Here is a 20,736-nt window from a genome sequence, read left to right as displayed (position 1 = left end):
CTGATCAGCTAGTTTTTCCGTAGTCATAATAATATATTTTAAATGATGGTTAGTAATTGAATCTACAGCATATATATTTTTTTGAATTGCATCGACGAATGTATTTGAATCCAAGTATTGGTGCTCCAATTGTTGAAACACAAATTTGATGAACATCAGGCTTTTAACTTCACAGTTAGCTATTATTGATATACATGATAAACTTGTCAAATGAGCAATAGTGTACTGTTCGCGTAAGGGATATCTAAGCCAAAAACCACTAATCAATTTAGTCTCGAATATTTACAACAAACGAATATGCACTCAAAAACCAGTAAAATGAATGAACATGTAGTAAGCTGAATCCTGTTTACAGACCAACAAGATTAAAAGTATCATACTGATTAACAGATCAGAGGATTCTCGGCTTGATTTCATTCAGGCTTATTTGTTCTCTCTTAACCCGTCCGAAACCAGGACCGAATAGCTGACCAGGCATCCTAGATTTTCAGTTGCTCTCCAGCTAGTTCTACTTTGTCACAAAACCAAATGTCTTTTCATAAAAATTTCGATAGTTTTACTTGTATATTAAAAAGTAGATTAAAGATAATTTTCATTTAGTGTAACCTATTTTCATTGTTTCACTACTCAATTCTGTTGTTGTTACTGATCGATATGAATTTGTTTTATTATAATAGGAAAAACCTTATATGATGTACAAAGGCAAAACACTACCTGGCCAGCCGAAATCAACAGATCCTAAGGACTGGGAAGGATTTTGTATCAGTTTATTAAATTACATCAGTGAAGATTTACAATTCACCTATACAATTAATTTAGTACCAGATTCAACATATGGCAATATGAAAATTGTAGATGGAGTAGAAACATGGGATGGAATGGTACAAGAGTTACGAACTCGTGTAAGACTTTAATAAATATGCATATGAATACATATTGTGCATGTATTTAAACTTTGAAATAGTCATCTCATTATTAGATGGTCAGTGAACATTTAATTTTTCAAGTTTGTCTTGCTTTAATCTGAGTTGAAGGTCAGGTATGAAACATATCGATTTGACAACTTACACCTCATAACTACTTATTAAAGATTAAAAAGGATATATTCTTGGACTAAAACTTTCTGTCCATCTCGAAATCAGTGTTGTTTAATAATAATTTAATTTTAAACCAATTGACAATCTCATTATTTCGCACGTTATGTTTGATAGCACCAAACAACCCAATTTATATGTTCATCAAAACAATCCGTTGGTCATTTTTATTCGTCAGAGTACTTATAAACACCTTTAGAGGAGTATTACATACTCCACCTAACAGTCCAATTGGGAGTTACCGAACTTTGTGGTTCGCGTTTTTGTTGCTACTTGTGAAATATGACACTCTATAAAATGTTAGCTATGACTTCAAGTATATCATACAAAACTTAGTTACTTGGTAGAAACCAATAACTTGTTTTCTGATTCTTAATTCCAGTGAAATTCAAAAGGTCATGATATATAATGAGCACTGAGTTTAGTGTTTCAACATCACTGTACTTATTGTTGAACGCATTCCAAAATATTTAGTGATAACGTCTTTGACTATTCCAGTGAGAGAAGCGGTTTAACGAATACCTTATTAAATATTTGCTTCGTAAAATTTACAAGTATTGTTTAGAGCTAAATGGCATAAAATTAAGTTGAGGACTTCCTGTGGATAGTCTTGAATTACTTAATATCATATATATTTTCATCAATTAACCAGGTAATTTATGTAAAATTGTTTTGTTTTTTTACCGTATTGTCATAACTACATTATTTGTAATCATTAATGTTTTCGTTTAGCGTGCAGATTTAGCTGTTGGATCATTTACAATTACATATGACCGTGAACGTGTTATTGATTTTACAACACCATTTATGTACTTGGGAATTAGTATTATTTATAAACGTCCCGAAGATAAAGAGTCACATTTATTTTCTTTCTTAACACCCTTGTCGCCACCAGTAAGTTTTAGCTGAAAGTCTTTTTAAAAAAATACCAGGTTTAAAGATTTGCTTTTTGCCTTATATAATTCAAATGTGTTCTTTTACGACTAATTGATCATTTAGTTAAACTTATTCTCGATATGTTTGGAAGTAATACATATTAGCTGTTTATGTAAGTTATAGAAGAATCATTACATTACTAAGAAAATAAGTTTTGTCATAGGTAAATTACTGCTGGAAAATAAAGAACATTTAAATAGTCTGAACCATTTAAAGAAGGATATTCTATAAGGTTTTGGGACTTATAAGCTATTTTTAATGTCAAATTTATATAACACAATACAATACCGTCTGTTGACTTTCACGTGTCACATAAATAAAGATAAGTATTCAATGATGTCATTTTATAAATGGTTGTAGTTTATTTCAAATTCCCAAAATTATGTGATTCAATAATTGTGATCATGGTGCCTATTAACAAATCTAAAATCTTTAGCTTAAATTGCCAGATAGTCTTGTTAGATAGTCTCAAACTATAATGAAGCAGCTATTCAATAGCCATCCAGTGCTTCCAAGTCTACAATGATGATGTAGCTTAGATTGACTCGTGAATTCAACTATGAAAATGCTACAGTCTCCAAATCACCATACTGATGATTATCAATAGTTTTCTATCTAATCTATGTACCTGAAGAGGACCGATTTCGTACTGTTGGAAATGAATCGTTGATATTCAAACATCTATTTATCTTTACATATAAAACAAGACTGTTCTAGTGAATACAATCTTAATTTTGCATTGTATTTAATAATTTGAACTAGGTATGGGGTTATATTTTAGCTGCACTTATCATGGTTAGTTTAGTGTTATTTGTTGTGGCCAGATTTAGTCCATATGAATGGAAAGTAAAACATCCGTGTATTGTGGATTCTGATGTTGTCGAAAATAATTTCAACGTATCCAATAGTCTTTGGTTTACATTTGGTTCATTAATGCAAAAAGGTTAGTGATATTGTTAATGTATTCCATGATAAAAATGCCATTTTTGTTTTAATTTGTAAAATGCGATTCGATTTTCACTTTCCTGTGAATATATGAATAATTCTACATTATTTTCAAAGAAACATTGAATAAAACTCTAATATAACTTAGTTAAGTAGATATTTATAAGAAGAATAAATAATATGTATATGAATAGTACTTACTCAAAAAACTTTTTCAGTTCTATTTTTTCATTAATAATCATCCAACCAATTTGATTTCTCATTTACACTTCTAATGGTTACAGCTTTCCGCAATAACATTGACTGTTTTCTGAATCGATCAATAAGAAATGAGAGACGAACTGTTGAAAAAGGGATACATAGTGTCGTGTCAAATATTTTACTCTCTTTGAGAACCAGTTTTGATTAAAAGTTGAGCATGTGTGAAGATTCATATTTTTCAGCACAGAGTCCAAAGTTCCAACCTAGTTATATCTACTTCAATTTATTTAGATAGTTGTTTTCATCAGTATTTACACGTAAAAAGAACCCTAAAACTAATTAATTGAATTAATTCTTATTATTTGAGTAGCTAACTGATTAATTGAACATACACTGCCTGTTTAGGATCGGCATGATAACCATACTCATTAGTTCGGAATGTTGGGTGACATATCTCAGAACAGCTCGTTGTGGTGTGGGTGCATTCATTCTTTATTTAACTCGAGCTTTTCAGTCCTTGTATTCATTCATACATACCCTTAAATAAACTTTTAATACGACGGTTTTCAATCACAATACAAAGAAAAAACATTGAGAAATCATGAGTTTTGCTAGTAGATGCCGGTAAACATTTATAAATCACTTGTAATTTTCAAGCAGTCGTACTATTTATATCCATTTCCGTACTAATCAGTTGTCGGACAGCTGAAATCTAAGAAGTATATCCTTCCTCGAAATTTCAGTAAATTTGATTCATATTGAATCATCTTTTCATTCATTTTTATATTAAGTACCATCATAATCAATAAAGACATGATTAAGTAAACGATTTGTATTATACAATACATAAATCTTCGGTAAAGTGGTTCGATTTGTGGATATATTTGTAGTATCATTATCAACGTAAGTGACTTTTCCCCCACACTCCTCAATCCAAATTTATACTTTCACCATGGTTTTCCTTAAATACATATTTTTGATATCATCCCAATAAAGACAGTTTCACTATGTTGTAACTGTGAAAGATAGTGACCTTCAGACTATTTATTGTCTATCAAATACCCTAACCTAAAGAGCAATAACACTATTTCCGTAGTTAGTTTACACTTTTATCATAACTAGCATAAATAATAAAATGAGCCGCTATAACTTTCTAAAAATAATCCCACTATTATAATTCTAGATTAGGTGCACCATGGGTAAATGACATAATTTTGCCTATAGTCATAAGATAGATAATATTATCGTCAATAGACATTAATGTAAAGTAAATTATTGAGTGTAAACAACGGGAAAAGATCAACGTTTATAGATAGTAATCATCCTAGTTTATAAAAGCGTTTATTGATTCAATTAATTTGACAACTACTATGGATATATATATGAGGTTTCTGTGAAGAATTTTTGAATTATATATATATATATATATATATATATATATATATATATATATATGACTCACCTGATCAATCCCTCAAAGTGGGAAAGTTTGTAATGTACACAGGATTTTTTGTTATTGTTTTGATGGAAATATGACTTTTTTTATATAAAGTGCTGGAGGGAAATGTCAACATTTGAAGCTAATTTTTATGTAGTACGTCGACATAATAGTCAATCATTTAAGCCAAATAAACAGTTAGTCGCTGTGCTTTTACAAGATTCTGAATGGAGTATATTCCAGAGACATTTTTACTAGCGTATTTGCATTTTATGAAGTAACCAGCACTGTCATTCTTATTCAACTTTTATTTAGTGTTACTTTCCTGCTGAAACCATATTTAACGTTAGTTGACTGATTTTATAACGGCTTGGTTTCATAAGCAATTACATGTATGACTATGGATAATGCTCGAATAGGACCAAGGTCATTTAAGTCACATTATAATTTGCAGTATATGTGTTGATTATCACCAATTAATAACTTAGTGATTAAAGGACTAAAATCTTATGCACGGGATTGAAGGTTCAAACCCCTCTCCATTTACCTCAATATCGTTATCCGTGAAAAATGACCTCCCCTCACACTTTCGTGTGATTGATTTACTTAAATATTGGGATTCTTCATTCAGCCATCGAGCATTAATATGTGAAGAAGAAATGACTTGAAAATAATGTATGAAAACCACGTTCTGTTTTACAAAGTTACCAAATTATTGAGATGATTTGAAAATTCCCCATTTTCTTCTTTTTATAAATTTAAAGGCTCAGATATTTTACCTCATGCTACATCTACTCGTATTATTGCTGGCTTTTGGTGGTTTTTTACACTTATTGTCATCTCATCATATACAGCTAATTTAGCTGCTTTTCTAACAGTTGCACGTATGGTTGCTCCAATTGAAAATGCTGAAGATTTAGCGAAACAGACAAAAATTAAATATGGTTCAATACAAGGTGGTTCAACAACAGCGTTTTTTGAGGTTTGTCGACGGTATTATTATTATTATTATTATTATTATTATTTTCTCTAGTAAAGTCAACTGAATAGAAAATTTCAAGATTGCATATTTTGTGGAGATAAATTTGTATAATTGAATGTTGATAGCATATACAAATGTAAAATAATGTTTTTTCATTTCAGAAAACAAGATAAGTCCTGGAAACGTTGTTACAAATATGATCTACTTCATATAATTAAAATGTAGGATACGTGTTTTTTTAATTTGAAACCTATTAGTGTGCAAATAGAAGTAAAATTAAGGTATCTATCCAGTGAACTAGTGTGCAAAACATGCATCCTGATATTTAATATTATATATCCTATAGTCATATTTAACTTTCATTCTCGTTCTTGGTAACATTATATTCAAGGGTGAATAGAGATAACGTAAATTAAAATGCCTACTAAAATGAACTGGTTTAACGCTCGTGTAACAATTATGAAGCTCACTTTTACATGAACTAAGAATTGATGTTGTTCAGAACGACAGTCAAAACTCCTCAAGTAAACTATCTGAGAGAATTCATTAAATTCAAAAGCATTTACTTGAGCTTCATATCTTCTCCATTACATCACTGTATTGTTCGGAAAAGTCACTTTTTAAGGACAAATCTCAAGAGAATTTCCGAATAAGATTATATTTTAAGAATAAATTTAATAACATAACTCATTCATGACCTTAAAAATGTATTTTTTGTTTTCGTTTAGCATTCTGAGGGACTAAATCGGCTCTTTGATGCATGTAGTAAGCACTTGACAACTATCTATCATCAAAATCTAATATATCACCCAAAAGCAGAATTTCATAGAAAAATAACTGTATATTCATAAAAATAAGCTAACAATCACGATTCCGTAGTTTATGTAAATAAAGTATGTCTAGGGTTATAAAAACACCAGTTGTAAAAAGGAGCGAAAGCTACAAACCTAAAAGTTTAATTTTGGCTTTATGAAAATTTGCTAATCTCTACTTTAAGAGCATATAAACTTATTCAAAAATTACTATATACTGGCTGAATATTTGAGAGTAATTTAGTTGTTTAACGTATAAAATGGGTTGTAACAAAATTTGAAAATATTTAATTCATTTTTACAGTAAGAAGATTAAAATTTCATTCTTATTTCTGTGTTTCATCGGTTGATGAGATTTGTCGTGAAAGTGGCGATGAATCATTATGAGCATATTCCATGAACTGTACAAACTGCTTCACCTATTTCCATTTTTTATAAACTGTGAGTAGACTGTTTTCTTTTTAATGTACAAATTATCTTTCTCTATTTATGAAGTATTTCATGTATTTCAATTGATAGGAGTCAAATTTTTCCACTTATAAACGTATGTGGCAATTTATGAGTTCACAGAAAGGTTTATTAATGAATAATACAGTGGAGGCAATCAAACGTGTCAAACGAGAAGAATACGCTTTCTTACTTGAATCAACAATGAATGAATATTATACTCAACGTGACTGTGAATTAATGCAGGTTGGTGGACTCCTAGATTCCAAAGGTTATGGTATTGGTTTACCAGAAGGTGAGAAGATTATATGATTTTTCTGTCATCGTTTATAAAGTTGAGTATCTACGTCCAAATCTATAATATTAAATGAAAAACCTATTTCAATAAACCAATATCAGTGTTGAGAAAGGTTTGATCCCGAAATATAACTTAACTAAATCATTCTGTACAGTATAATAAATCGAGCATCGAGATTTTAAATTAAAATTCATATTACGTTATATATTATTTGACAGAACTCACACAGTATAATAAAATAACGAACGTATTTTAACCAAATTATTAGTAAATTATTCCATACATATTAACAATTAAAAGATCAGATTACTTTCATTATGATTCACCAAGTTTCAAGGAAGAATGTAATTTTTTTTATTTCTAGCTACCTAAATGGGTCATAATCAGAATAGTGCTCAACAGGTGAATACTAGTGCAAACTACATAAATTAATGTTAAACAGAGACCGATAATGGCTAGTAATGGAATTCAGAACACTCATTCCGTTCTTTTTGGGACTTGTCACCTAGATCTACCTGCATCTCGGAGTTGGTATTCACTAAAGGACTCGAACCCATTACTGTTCTTTTCAAGCGCCATCGCGCTATCCATTTAGCTACTGAGTCTGGATAGCCACATGCTTATGCATTACGGTGAATTTTAACTCACATATGCAGATTGGTTGGATCTTTCCATTCATGTTTAGGACTGTGTATGATTAATCTTATTTGGTGCGTCCTGAATTCCACTGCTAGCCACCATCCATCTCTGCTTAAAATGCTTGTGACTCTCTGGCAGACTCAAGGAAATCCGCACGTATGTCTTAAGAGACTGATCGATTTCAGTCCTAAACATCAATGGGAAGATCCAGACAGTCATTATATATGAACGTATACATTATTTTTTTTTGACAACGTCTACATTTTTTCATGAAAACATAATTTATTAAAAAGTTCCCTACGGTTATTCATACATTATTCAAAGTTTTTAATAATACTATGGGTAGTTGTAATTTCAACGACAAAACAGATAACTGACTTGTAGATTTTTTACTCATTAAGGTAAAGTTAGTTTGATCTGTGAATTGTTACGTGACTTAAATCAGTATTCTTAAAATTCATACAACTTGTTCAAAAAGATTCATTGGAATGACTTTAAAAATAATGGATTAAAAATAACTAGTAGTATCAAATGCACTTTAATCTTGTAGATATACACTGTTGATAATTAGCTGAACAGTACGAATAGTACACTCAATTCATTCTTAAGTGACTGCCACTTAGTATTAAGTACGCAAAGGCTTTTACCAGTGGTATCAACTCATCAAATGAATATTTTCTCGTGGATTAGAGGAGTCTCTATAAATTGATTATTTAAGTAACAAATTTGTGCTTATTAAGTAACCAGGTTATCATTAGAATATGGTTTATTGATTCAAAGATATTATACTTGGCATTTGTTTACCTACAATGTCTCGCTTTTTGGTAGTGTCTTACGTGAGAATCACCATTATTTTGGTTACGTATTTCACTAAAATATCATAATATTGAAGTTTGATATCCATCGAAGTGGAACTGATGTAATATCACTGAATAAATCATAATATCAATATATTTTAAATCTGAAACTATTCAAGGATGAATGATATGTTCTTCTCGTTTACTTCAGTGACCAATGTAAAATTTTCACACCGTTTTCCCCATACAAATTTGCACCTAAATATACCTTTTATTACATTCACAGTTGACTACTTTGTTTCATTTACTACGGGTAAATTATTTTATTAGTTTAGTCGGTTAATCTGAATATTTAAAGAATATATCTATTTATCACAATAAACGTAGTTTATCATTAGGTCCAGTATGAAAGTTACATCAAAATAAAGAAATTCCTTTTGACACTGTTGTTGTATATCTCGTAATAAAAAAAAAACAACTCAGGATTAGTCCAATTCAAATGTACTGTTATTGCATGTCTTTATGATTAATTATCGCTGTGTATTTACATATTCTCTGCTGTACTCGTCAGTTGGTTTATTTATCATTCAATCCCTAATAAAAAAATATAAAGTTATTGACAATATGAAGGTCACATTCTTGATTGAGTTATACCTGTGAATTTTTCAGTCGATTCAATATATATATGAGACCTTTGGTCTAAATTTGATCGAATAGTTCCACAGTATTTGGGCGTCGCGTCGATGTGAGACATTAAAGAGGAAGAATGTATTTGTAAAATCTCAGCGAATGAATTTGTGGTAAATTCAGCGTTTCGTTTGACAATCTGGTTCAAGCTTTTCAAGGAATGTTAGTATACGGTGCACCAGAGAACCATTTAACTATTTATATTCGACAATTTTGATGCTTGACCGGATTGCCAGGCGAAATGTTGGAATCACTTCAAATTCGTTCACTAAGATATTACAAAAACATTTTTCCTCTTTAATATATATAAATATATCTGTATAAAAACTGGTAGTCTACCTTCACTTATTATTGATAATATGTCGTCTAATTATTCTTTGTGTTTTTTTATATGTTACATGGTGATTCTCTTTATCAGTCTTCTACGTTTTTGTTTTTCCTTTTCAATTTAACAGGATCGAAATACAGAGATCCCATCTCTGAAACTATATTAAAATTACAAAAATCACAAGTATTAGAACAATTGAAGTTTTATTGGTGGAGAAAACATGATATTGAAAAACCATGTGATACATCTCCAACAAAAAGTTCTGATGCAAATTCATTAGGTGTTGAAAAAGTCGGTGGCTGTTTTGTTATGTTACTTATCGGTATGGTCGTTTCATTGCTAGTTGGGTTATTGGAATTTGTATGTAATGCATATCGTCGTGTAGCTACCAAAAAGGTTGGTTGTTAAAAATGTATTTGATCGTTTTGTCTTCTGGTTAATATTTGATGCCTTTCTACATGCAATTTATCTATGTACAAAGTTGAATGCATAGGCCGTAATCCACAGGAGCTATTTTAAACGCAACAGTATCAAGTTTATATAGGCTTTCTCTATTTATTTTTCGTCGAATTCATCTTCAGTTTATGATCATTTCGAGACAGCCAGGTATTATTTCTAGTTCATTGAAAATGAGTTATATATATGCATCATTCCCGTGAACTGATATACAAGGACCAGATCGTTAGCCAAAAGACGTTTTTATACTCTAATAAAATAACGTGCTCACACATAAAATATTAAGACAAAGAAAGTGATAACATATAATAAACTATTGGAGGATATCAGTTTCTGTGGTCACTCATTGGTCAGTAGAATAATATATGACTTTAAGGTTTAATCTTTCCTCATCATATTAGTCTTCATCGCTTTAGTAGCTGCAATTCATTGTAGTCATACTAAGTCATGAAAGCACTGCTGCCAACAGTGCTCTACGGCTGTGTGCTGATAATTTTAACACAATCATTTCTCTCACTAAATTATTCTATTTTTGGTCTAATTTTTAATATTCACTTTGTTCTGTGTTTATTTATTCTGCATGTGTTCTTACATTCTTTCAATGTTAAACAGCATAGTTTACATGAAGAAATCGCTCGAGATTTCCGCTTTTCAATGGCGTGTTCTAGTGTACGTAGTCAAGCAGCTGAGGATGCAATGCGACTACCACCACCACCGTCACTCAATTGTTTGTCCAGTGGTGAAGGTGAACAGAAACAATCATTTTCAGCTTCATTAGCGTATGCACCTTGTTTACCAGCTCCAGTTTCAGTGCCTGTAATGAATGAAAACCACATAGATAAAGATGTTTTACAGTCATTAAATCAGTCACTGTCATCTCGAGGAATGTTAACAGAGTCTAAGCATACTCCAGTGGTGGGTGATAGTGAAAAGAAAGCCACACCATCTATGTCATATACGCGAACACAGGATTATAATGGTCGTACGTGCTTATTGTTTTTAATTCCACTTAGATAAAGTGGTTAATTTCTTTTATTGGTTTATGAGTTACTTATTATCATAAACTGGAATGTTTTCGAAAAACATTGAGAACTATGAAGCACGGAATAACCATTTCATGTTATCTTGAAAATCCTCAGTGTCGCTCACGGCAATATATCTGGCATGATACCAACCATTGGTTGCTTGGTGTTTTACTTGAGGGAAATCTAAACTTTCCGAGTTTGATGTAATGGAAAATTCAAATAAGATTTGAACACGTTTCAGTTTATTCCTAGTTTTCTGATCGATTTACTATCCTGTTGGAAATTACTTTCAAATTTATCTTTAATTAAAGTTTGTTTTTATGTATTTATGGATAATTACCACTTCTGTTATTTGAGTGCTAGTTAAATACATGTTAGTGTTACTCAGAGTTTAAACCTAAAGTTTAATTTGTGGGAAACAGGAGACTTTATATGCCTAAAGTTTGTATAAAGGTGTTCGATCCGGTCCTCATTATGAATACAGTTGTGAACATAGAAAATCTATCAATGAATATTTTGTACAGAACAAAAACGGATCCTAGAATCTAATTATTGACGATGCCTAATCTCATCCTGATTACTTCTAGGTGTTTCAGTGCATATTGCAAATTCTGAATCTTCAAGGTATTTTATTTTATACTTAGAGTATGTTAATTATTCAGTCAGATTATGTTTAAATAACAGGCACTATACCTCAAAATCTTTTTTAAAACTATAATCGACAAAGCGATCCTCAGAGATGTTTTGTATATATGCTATAGTTTTTTTTTGTTGAAATTTCTTCTAATTAACGCGAATACAAACAAAGATAATAATATATTCTGACTAATACAACCATTTTAGTAGTTTTAATGAACTTAACAATTAGTATGTAAGAACCTTCGTCTAAATATGAATGAATATTTTCACAGTATTTAAGTGCCAAGGTAATGTAATACATTAAGTAGGAAGAATTGCTGAGATTTTACAAATATAATACCTATGTTTCGAAGATAAATCAGTGAAGTTACTTCCAGTGAAACAGAATAACTTAATTTCAATACAATAAGTTATTCAGTTTACAAGATAATACTTTGCAAATAGTAAGCTGGTCATTTTTGGGATAAACAGATTAAACAAGTCATGTTCCCGGTTGTCTCACAGTTGTATTTCATGTTATATCTAGACCTAGCTTAACTATTATGAGTAAGTGGATAATGCACCCAAACAAAGTTATTACATACATGGTCATGTCATGATCAATCTACCTACCTGTAACAAAGTATGAGTTGGAGGTGGTTTGTTTGGTCATGTGCAACACAAATTCCTATATAGTCTGTATCTTCTCCATGCACTCAACTGGGCCGATCAAGAGTTTAAGAATAAACACAGTATCCGAATCGGATTGTAGTTTATAAAGTATGCTAGGAATGCCTTTTGGCAGTTCAAGTTATATTTCCAGGGTTACATATTCTAATCTATTTATCTAATTGGGACCATTATTTTCATCACTATACAAACTATATTTTGTTCCTTATTTTTTAGAAACTATAGAGTTTCCCAAAGTCTACTCCGATTCGCGTCTTGTAGAACAGAATACTCTGGATAACATTGACACAAGCCATGATGTAATGGTTCAGCCTCAACGTGACCGGACGCATATTCCTTATTTTGGTCCTGATGATTCGGAATATCCTCAACGTCAACATATTTTACATTCTTCTCATTTAAGCGAACAAATTGATTCATTTGACAGAGAACCAGTTACAGAAGAATGGCGTATTGGTCCAGCTCCAATATTAGCAAGTGCATCACCAAATGTAGTTCCTCGCCTTGGACACGCAAAAATTCAAACTGGTTCAGCAGAACAAGAATCAAGAACATCAGATAACTGGTCAGGACCTGGAAAAACACATACCGGTAGTCAGCATGATGTACAACTTAAGAAGGTTTCATGTTAAGTGTAGGAAATATTACTATAAGTATCAGTATCTTACAAAGTGATAAACGATACACTTGTAACTTCTCCACAACTTTTTATCCGACTCACTAATTTATAAATTTATTTGCATAAAGTATAAGATGTGAAAAAGAATAATAGGTAGGAAAACATTCAGCTTTAGTCAACAACTTTTGAACATTGAGTTCTGTCTTTATAACTCTCTTTGCTACAATCACACATTAATAAACGTAACCAAATAATTCAAATGCCGTTGAATTATTGTTAATTGTTAAGATAAATGACTAAAACAAACGTACTATTTATTAGTATACTGGAAATATTAATCTAATATATTACTCATTGTTTAATACTACTTTGTTCCATTGCTATGAATAAATTAAGTGGTTTACAAATAAACTATATATATATATACATATATATATATATATATATATATATATATATATATATGGTTAGAATAGTAATAGTGGCAGTCTTGCTTTACATTCATCTTTTTTTTAAAATTATTAAATAACAAAGCTGGTTGTAATCACAATAAAACTAATCACAGTTTTATTAGTTCTAGTAGTTTTCTCTTTAGCAAAAACTGGTAATGGTAAAAATAACAAAATTGTCACTACACATTGAACAGTTCCTTCATTTTTTGACTGTACACAGAAACTCAGTAATTAAATAAATCATATGCCCAGTTTGTTAAAAGTTGATATGAATGATGTAAAATCTTCGTAAAACAAATACAAGTTTTTTTATTTTACATCTATTGTTATTTTTTGTTTTAATGTTTCTAATTGGTTCTTTTTAACAATTATTATCTAAAAGGTGATGAACCATGCAGTGCTTATCAGTTTTACATAAGAATCATCTTGTAAATGTTCTAAAATCCGAACCTTTAGTTTTTTCAGTTTGCTTGTTTTTGTTGTGTCATTATGTTGTAGTAATCCAATAGTTAGGTTTTGTTTAATTAATTTATGTCATAATATCAGGATCTTATCATCGAATGTCTTAAATAAGTATATGTTTTTCTCATGTTAAACCTAGTTGACCTCATAAACCAAACTGGAATTTGAATCTGGCATTGTAACCACCTAAAACAACACCCCAATAACTGTACAACAACAAAAAAACGTTATATTAGATTGAACATTTGTTAGCGAACACGGATACTTAAACAATTAGAGAACCTATTTCAGTAACAGATTTATTTCACTTGATCGGAAGCATAAATTGTATTTATTAACACATTATGCTTAGCTGTCAATAGGTCGTTACCGATTTATAAATTTTAAGAATAAGACCGTAATATTTACTCTGCTATGTATATAAATGACGTCAGGAGATTTATTCAAATTAGTTTCATTATGTTCTAACAGAGATGACTTAGCTTAATTTTGGGAAAAGATTTACAGCTGAAAGTATTTCATAGAAATATGTGAAATTCTACTTTGGAGACAGTTGGTAGTTTTTTTTGTATGTTAGAACAACTTTTAATAAAGATCTCTTTCTTCTGCCTATTCGACAGATAAATAATGAGTAAATGGAATGGAAGACTGATTTCTGTCTATAATAGAATATCAGCAATGAGTGATTGGTGTTAACACTTTTGTCGTTAAAAATCGGCCAGTAAATGTTTATAGGACGAATGAAAAAAGTTATTTGGTGCATAAAGACTAGGATAAAGAAAACGTAACCTTAGTCCTAAAAATAATACGAATCACGTGTGTTTAGTGAATTGCACATATATTGTCCAAACAGATTACACACAGATAACGTAGGTTCCTAATTACCCTACTAACGTTAACAGTATTCTACTACAACAGAAAGTACGAAATTTTGGCTAGATGGGATTTATACCAAAATAAATATATAAAAACTTCAACTTCAAATATCTGAAAGCCAGGAGTGATATTTTTGATAACCTGCAAATTAGTCAGTAACGCGAAAAAATCTAAATATAGTTGCCCGGTGATGATGTTGCTGCTTACTTCCTTATGCATATAACCCCTCATGGAGGAATGTAGGCCGCCCACTAGGGTTCTCCAACTAACTCTATCCTGGGAAATCCTTTCAAATTGCGTTTCACTCTTTTGATATCCGCCTCCAATTCCCGACTCAATGTGTTCCTTGGTTTTCCTCTTTACCATATCCCGTCGGGCTTCCAAGTTAGCGATTACGTCGTGATGCAGTTTGATGATGTTCACAATGAATGTCTCATCTACCTCCATCAAATATTCCTAATTTCCTCCTCAACTGGAAGTTGGTTTGTTCTTTCCCACAGTAGGCTGATGCCGATAGTATCCGACCGGTCGACATTGCGTATCTTGCGTAGGTAATTGTTTAAATATACTTGTACTTTCTTAATGAGGGTTGCGGTAGTTCTCGAAGCTTCGGCTCCGTGCACTAGAACTGTCTCGACGTTCGTATGGGAGATTCTGACTTTAGTGTTGGCTGACATTTGTTTTGAGTTCCATATGTTCTTCAACTGTAGGAGTGCTGCCCTTACTTTGCCAATTCTTGCCTCTATATATGCATCAGACCTTGTCTGACACTGGTCTTCACTTGGAATGCATTTATTAACTTGCCTCCATGTATGGTTTTGAAGTGTAGTCCATAGTAAGAATTCCGGATGATGCTGACAATTTTCTCAGGCGTACTTCAGTGCTTCAGGTGGTATGTTGTCAGGTGCCACTGCTTTCCCATTGTTGATTTGTCTGATGGCCATTCTGACTTCCTCGATCGTTGGTAGAGTGACATCTATAGGAAGGTCTGTGTGTGTTGCTTCGATATCGGGTGGATTTAATGAAGCTGGTCTATTCAAGAGTTCCTCAAAGTTCTCTACCCATCTGTTCCTCTGTTCTTGAATCTCCGTGATTGTCTTGCCTTGTTTATCCTCGACCGGTATTTCTCGTTTACTGTATTTCCCTGCTAGTCTCTTTGTTGTGTCACATAGTTGTTTCATATTTCCTTCTCTTGCAGCTTTTTCCACTGTCGTTGCTAGGTCTTCTACGTATTTCTGCTTGTCAGCTCAAATGCTCCTCTTCACTTGCTTGTTTGTTTTTGTGCATTTGGCGTGTGCCCTGACTTTATCTATTCTTGTTCGACTGTTGTTAATCGCTATCTTCTTGTTCTTTCTTTATTGAATCTTATACAGGGTTTCGATAGAGATCTGTTCCTTATGATGATGCTTGTTGCCACCCAGCACTTCCTGACACGTTGAAGATAGTGCTTCTTTGATCCCTTTCCGAACGTCTTGTATAATAGTTTATTCTTCTGTGAGTAGATCTCGTTAGACTTGGAACCTGTTGTTGAGAGTTATCTTGAATTGGTTGAGTTTGTTAATATCATGAAGTAGGGCTGTATCGAACATTTATAATGATGTTTCCTCAGTTACCCAGTGTTTTTTTTAGCTTCAGTTTCGTCTTAGCCACAATCAGGTGGTGATGTGAAGCTATGTTAGCTCGTCTCCCGGTCCTCACGTCTTCCATTGTCCTTCTGAATCTTTCATTTAAGCATTTATGATCGGTCTGGTTCTCTGTAGTGTGAATGCACATAAATTTGCAAAAATCGGTCACAATTCTCGTCTCTCTCTCCCAGTCCATATGGTCTCGTGATATCTTCATATTCGGTGTTGTCCATCCCAAATTTGCCGTTCCAGTCTCCCATCATGATGGTCAGGTCCTTTCCTGATCACTTCTCTATGATCGATTGTAGCCTCTCATAGAACTGATTTTATTGTCGTAGTTGCTCTCATTGGTGGGTGCATAACATTCTGTGTGATTCCTTACTTGTTTGTTTTGAAGGGTGCTTTGATGATCGTGGGTCCATGAGAGACACCCATCCTACAAGTGCTTTGCGTGCTTCTTTGGACAGCGTCAGAGCAACTCTCTGATTGTGCGGAGCATTTTTTCTTCGTGACCAGAGTACAGCAGCATCTCTCTGCAAGTTAATCTTTTCTGTTCAGTTTGGGTCCAATGCGTTTCACTGATCCAGAGAACCATCAAGTTGTATCTCTTGATTTCCGTAACTATTTGATTGTTCATTCTGGTGTCGCACATGGTCCGAACATTCCATGTACCTATATTAATTGTTGCTCTGGTTGCTGGGAGGAGCATGGGCCTCGTAACTTCCTAAGAATATCGGCTTTCACCATGAGGCGTCATAATTCTTCTTAATCAAAATCGTTCAACTCTCAGGGAAAAGTTTGAATAGTTTAATTTGTTTATTCTGGTTAGCGTTTTTAGCAAGTTTGTTGTCTTTATGATAGAGGTTACTGACCACATTATCAACCCTTCTTTACTCGAGCTTGGCACCGACAGTAACCCTAGAAGTACTACAGGCGGAGTTGACCCATCATCTTACATTTTCTTAAATGTACTAGTTATCATTTGTTATTATTATGGTTGATTAATATGTGCCTTATATATTTTCCGAAAAATGTTGTATATATATGCGGCAGCATATTTAATTTCTTAGTGAAACGAATAGTCGAAATTATCCGTATAATAAAAGGCATTTTTACGGTACGTGTATTATTAATAGTCTCTAATAGAAAGGATAATCCTTCCAATTTTTGAATGCTCTTAGTCACAAAGTTGTGAACATATATTCCAACGAATTGGTATTTAATTCAGGTGATTATTTAAAGCAAAAACTGATTTGCATTGTATGAGATTAGTTCGCTTAATGAGTTGGTCGCCTATTGATTAAAGCATTTGACTTTCATCTACTAGGTTGCAAGTTCAGATTCTGCGATACTTACTTTAGTTTAGACAAATGATTAGTATTACTAGCCTTTCACAAAAGTCAGTGCTGTAGATTAAATACACAACCGGCCCCAAATGCCCTGGTACGGTCGAGGGTGGGGAGAGTCAGCTTTCCTTCACTAAATGCTCTCACACGGTCACGCGTATACAGCCACTGTCAGAGAACTACTCACTGCCTTCTTGCGGCGGGGGTGTTGTTTACGAAATCGAGAGGACAAAAGTGAATGTTCAGCGTTTAAACCGGGCTGATGGATATGAAGGATCCACCCTGGGGAGTTGGAAAACCCTGATTCCAAACCAATGGTGCACATGAGCTCCAGGATCCTAAGGAAACAAATGGCGTATGAACCAATTGTTGGTCACCAGTTACCATGGGACTGCATCTCCGTACCTTGCTCCACTGTCTTGTGGGTCAGACCTTTAGGTCAAACGCTCCGGGTGTGATCCTCCAAAGAAACTACCTGCTCCAGTCTGGGCACCCGAGCAGTATCATAGCCCACACACAAATAAAATGAAATGACAATAATGACTGGAAATACTGTTCGTGCTGCAATTAAAATTCAGGCAACTCACATCCATTTTAGTGTGGCGCATATGTATCTGGTGCCCCTTTGTACCAATATTTATGTGCTCAGATAAATAAATAAGTACACAACCTTGCGATTGTTTAATGACTTGAAAACGCATGTCATAGACATGTGAGAGCAAGGAAATATATATACTACCTAATTCTTTAATTCCATTGTGCTTTAAATGTGAACATAATCTGGGTGTACTTGAAGATTGTAAAGTACTGTATAGGTTGATGCCATTATTATTAGTAAAATTAGTACCGCATATTTTTATAATCGCTAAGAAAACAGTATAGCAAAATTAAAGGTAAAAAGTTCAAAACCGAAATTGCTCAAACAGAAAAAAACTTTTTATGTCATCTGTTTAGCCTTTATCTTCATATTTTTGTAAAAAATATTTCAGTTTATGAAGATCTTTTCTGTTCAGTTTGGGTCCAATGCGTTTCACTGATCCAGAGAACCATCAAGTTGTATCTCTTGATTTCCGTAGCTATTTGATTGTTCATTCTGGTGTCGCACATGGTCCGAACATTCCATGTACCTATATTAATTGTTGCTCTGGTTGCTGGGAGGAGCATGGGCCTCGTAACTTCCTAAGAATATCGGCTTTCACCATGAGGCGTCATAATTCTTCTTAATCAAAATCGTTCAACTCTCAGGGAAAGGTTTGTATAGTTTAATTTGTTTATGCTGGGTAGCGTATTCTTAGCAATACTATTTTCTACGGGGTTTGTACGCTGATTTCCTGGTCCACTCTCCTTCTTTTTCAGAGCTTATGACTGCCATGATCACTAGAAGATTTATATTCGGAGTTGATTTTGTTGCTCCTTCTGCATAGATGCACGTGTAAGTAAGAAAACACGCTGGATTTCTACGAGTTTATCTAGCTCAGTATGCAGTCAATTTCTTGGAGCATCAGATCTATAAATTAGCATATAGTTATGAAGTTGGGAAATAATAAAATACTACTTGACGCTCCCGATAAATACATATAGTATGTAGAATATTATAAAATAGAGGTGATATTACTGTTTTTCAGAAAATAAATGACTTAGTGTCCGTCCTAATACGTTAACATGATACATAGTACAAATGAACTTCAGGTATTAAATTTACATTTTGGGTAAGTATGGCAGTTATGATACTTCATTGACTACAAAAAAGCATTTGATAGCGTGGACAGAACAACACTATGGAAGCTTCTTCGATACTACGGCGTGCCTCAGAAGATAGTCAATATCATACAGAATTTCTATGGTGGATCAAACTGCAAAATTGTGCATGGAGAACAATTGACAGACTCGTCTAAGATAAAGACCGGTGTCAGGCAAGGTTGCTCACTCTCACCCTTTCTCTTTCTCTTCCTCCTGGTGATTGACTGTATCATGAAGGCGTCAACATCTGAAGGGAAACACGGGATACAATGGACATCTAGGATGCAAATAGACGATCCAGACTTCGCAGATGATCTGGCCCTTCTATCCCAAATGCAACAACAAATGCAGGAGAAGACAAACAGTGTGGCAGCAGCCTCAGCAGCAGTAGGTCTCAATATACACAAAGGGAAAAGCAAGATTCTCCGATACAACACAGCATGCACCAATCCAATCACAATTGACGGAGAAGATTTGGAAGTTGTAGGAACCTTTACATATTTGGGAAGCATCATTGATGAACACGGTGGATCTGATGCAGATGTGAAAGCGCGGATCAACAAAGCAGGAGCAGGATATATACAACTGAGGAACATCTGGAACTCAAAGCAACTGTCAACCAACACCAAGGTCAGGATTTTCAATACAAATGCCAAGACAGTTCTACTGTATGGGGCAGAAACCTGGAAAACTACAAAAGCCATCATCCAGAAAATACAGGTGTTTATTAACAGTTGTCTACGCAAAATACTTCAGATCCATTGGCCGGACACTATTAGCAACAACGTACTGTGGGAGAGAACAAACCAGATCCCAGTGGAGGAAGAAATTAGGAAGAAACGCTGGAAGTGGATAGGACACACATTGAGGAAAGCACCCAACTACGTCGCAAGACAAGCCCTCACATGGAATCCTCAAGGTCAAAGGAAAAGAGGAAGACCAAAGAACACATTACGCCGAGAAATGGAAAGAGATGAAAAAAATGAACAAGAATTGGGTGGAACTAGAAAAGAAGGCCCAGGACAGAGTGGGTTGGAGAATGCTTGTCAGCGGCATATGCTCCATTGGGAGTAACAGGCTTAAGTAAGTAAGTGTGGCAATTATGATGCATATAGTGCATAGGGGTGGAATTTCCACATACACTCATGCGAATATACAAAAGAAATAATTTCAGAACAACATACATTGGCGAACAGTATTGTTTTCAATTAGATCCTCTGAAT

At 33.3% G+C, this 20,736-nt stretch overlaps 2 protein-coding genes across 2 annotated transcripts in view; one reads left to right on the top strand and one right to left on the bottom strand.

Annotated features, from left to right (window-relative positions):
* GRIK1_3 (Glutamate receptor ionotropic, kainate 1) overlaps positions 1-13,413 on the top strand; it is a 44,370-nt gene extending 30,957 nt beyond the window's left edge. Inside the window, exons 11-18 of the mRNA XM_051211480.1 lie at positions 678-902; positions 1,827-1,988; positions 2,793-2,973; positions 5,379-5,596; positions 6,928-7,150; positions 9,732-10,000; positions 10,673-11,042; positions 12,610-13,413. Coding sequence (XP_051071544.1) covers positions 678-902; positions 1,827-1,988; positions 2,793-2,973; positions 5,379-5,596; positions 6,928-7,150; positions 9,732-10,000; positions 10,673-11,042; positions 12,610-13,025 — 2,064 coding nt within the window. The 3' untranslated portion in view covers positions 13,026-13,413. The remainder of the gene's footprint in view (positions 1-677; positions 903-1,826; positions 1,989-2,792; positions 2,974-5,378; positions 5,597-6,927; positions 7,151-9,731; positions 10,001-10,672; positions 11,043-12,609) is intronic.
* Positions 13,414-15,406: 1,993 nt separating this feature from the next.
* MS3_00001166 (uncharacterized protein) lies at positions 15,407-19,087 on the bottom strand. Its single transcript, XM_051208660.1, has 2 exons — positions 18,901-19,087; positions 15,407-17,099 (listed from the first exon to the last, which is right to left on the bottom strand). The coding sequence occupies exon 2, from the start codon at positions 15,981-15,983 to the stop codon at positions 15,669-15,671; it is 315 nt and encodes a 104-aa protein (XP_051071543.1). The 5' UTR covers positions 15,984-17,099; positions 18,901-19,087; the 3' UTR covers positions 15,407-15,668.
* Positions 19,088-20,736: the final 1,649 nt, after the last annotated feature.

The sequence above is a fragment of the Schistosoma haematobium genome, chromosome ZW, assembly GCF_000699445.3.
Source record: "Schistosoma haematobium chromosome ZW, whole genome shotgun sequence".
Classification (NCBI taxonomy): domain Eukaryota; kingdom Metazoa; phylum Platyhelminthes; class Trematoda; order Strigeidida; family Schistosomatidae; genus Schistosoma; species Schistosoma haematobium.
The sequence above is the reverse complement of the archived record's forward strand: the minus strand, read 5'-3'. Positions and strand labels throughout refer to the sequence as shown.

What these genes read in the sequence shown, in the direction of transcription:
- MS3_00001166 (XM_051208660.1), bottom strand. Translation starts at nt 15,983, where the DNA reads ATGAAACAACTATGTGACACAACAAAGAGACTAGCAGGGAAATACAGT.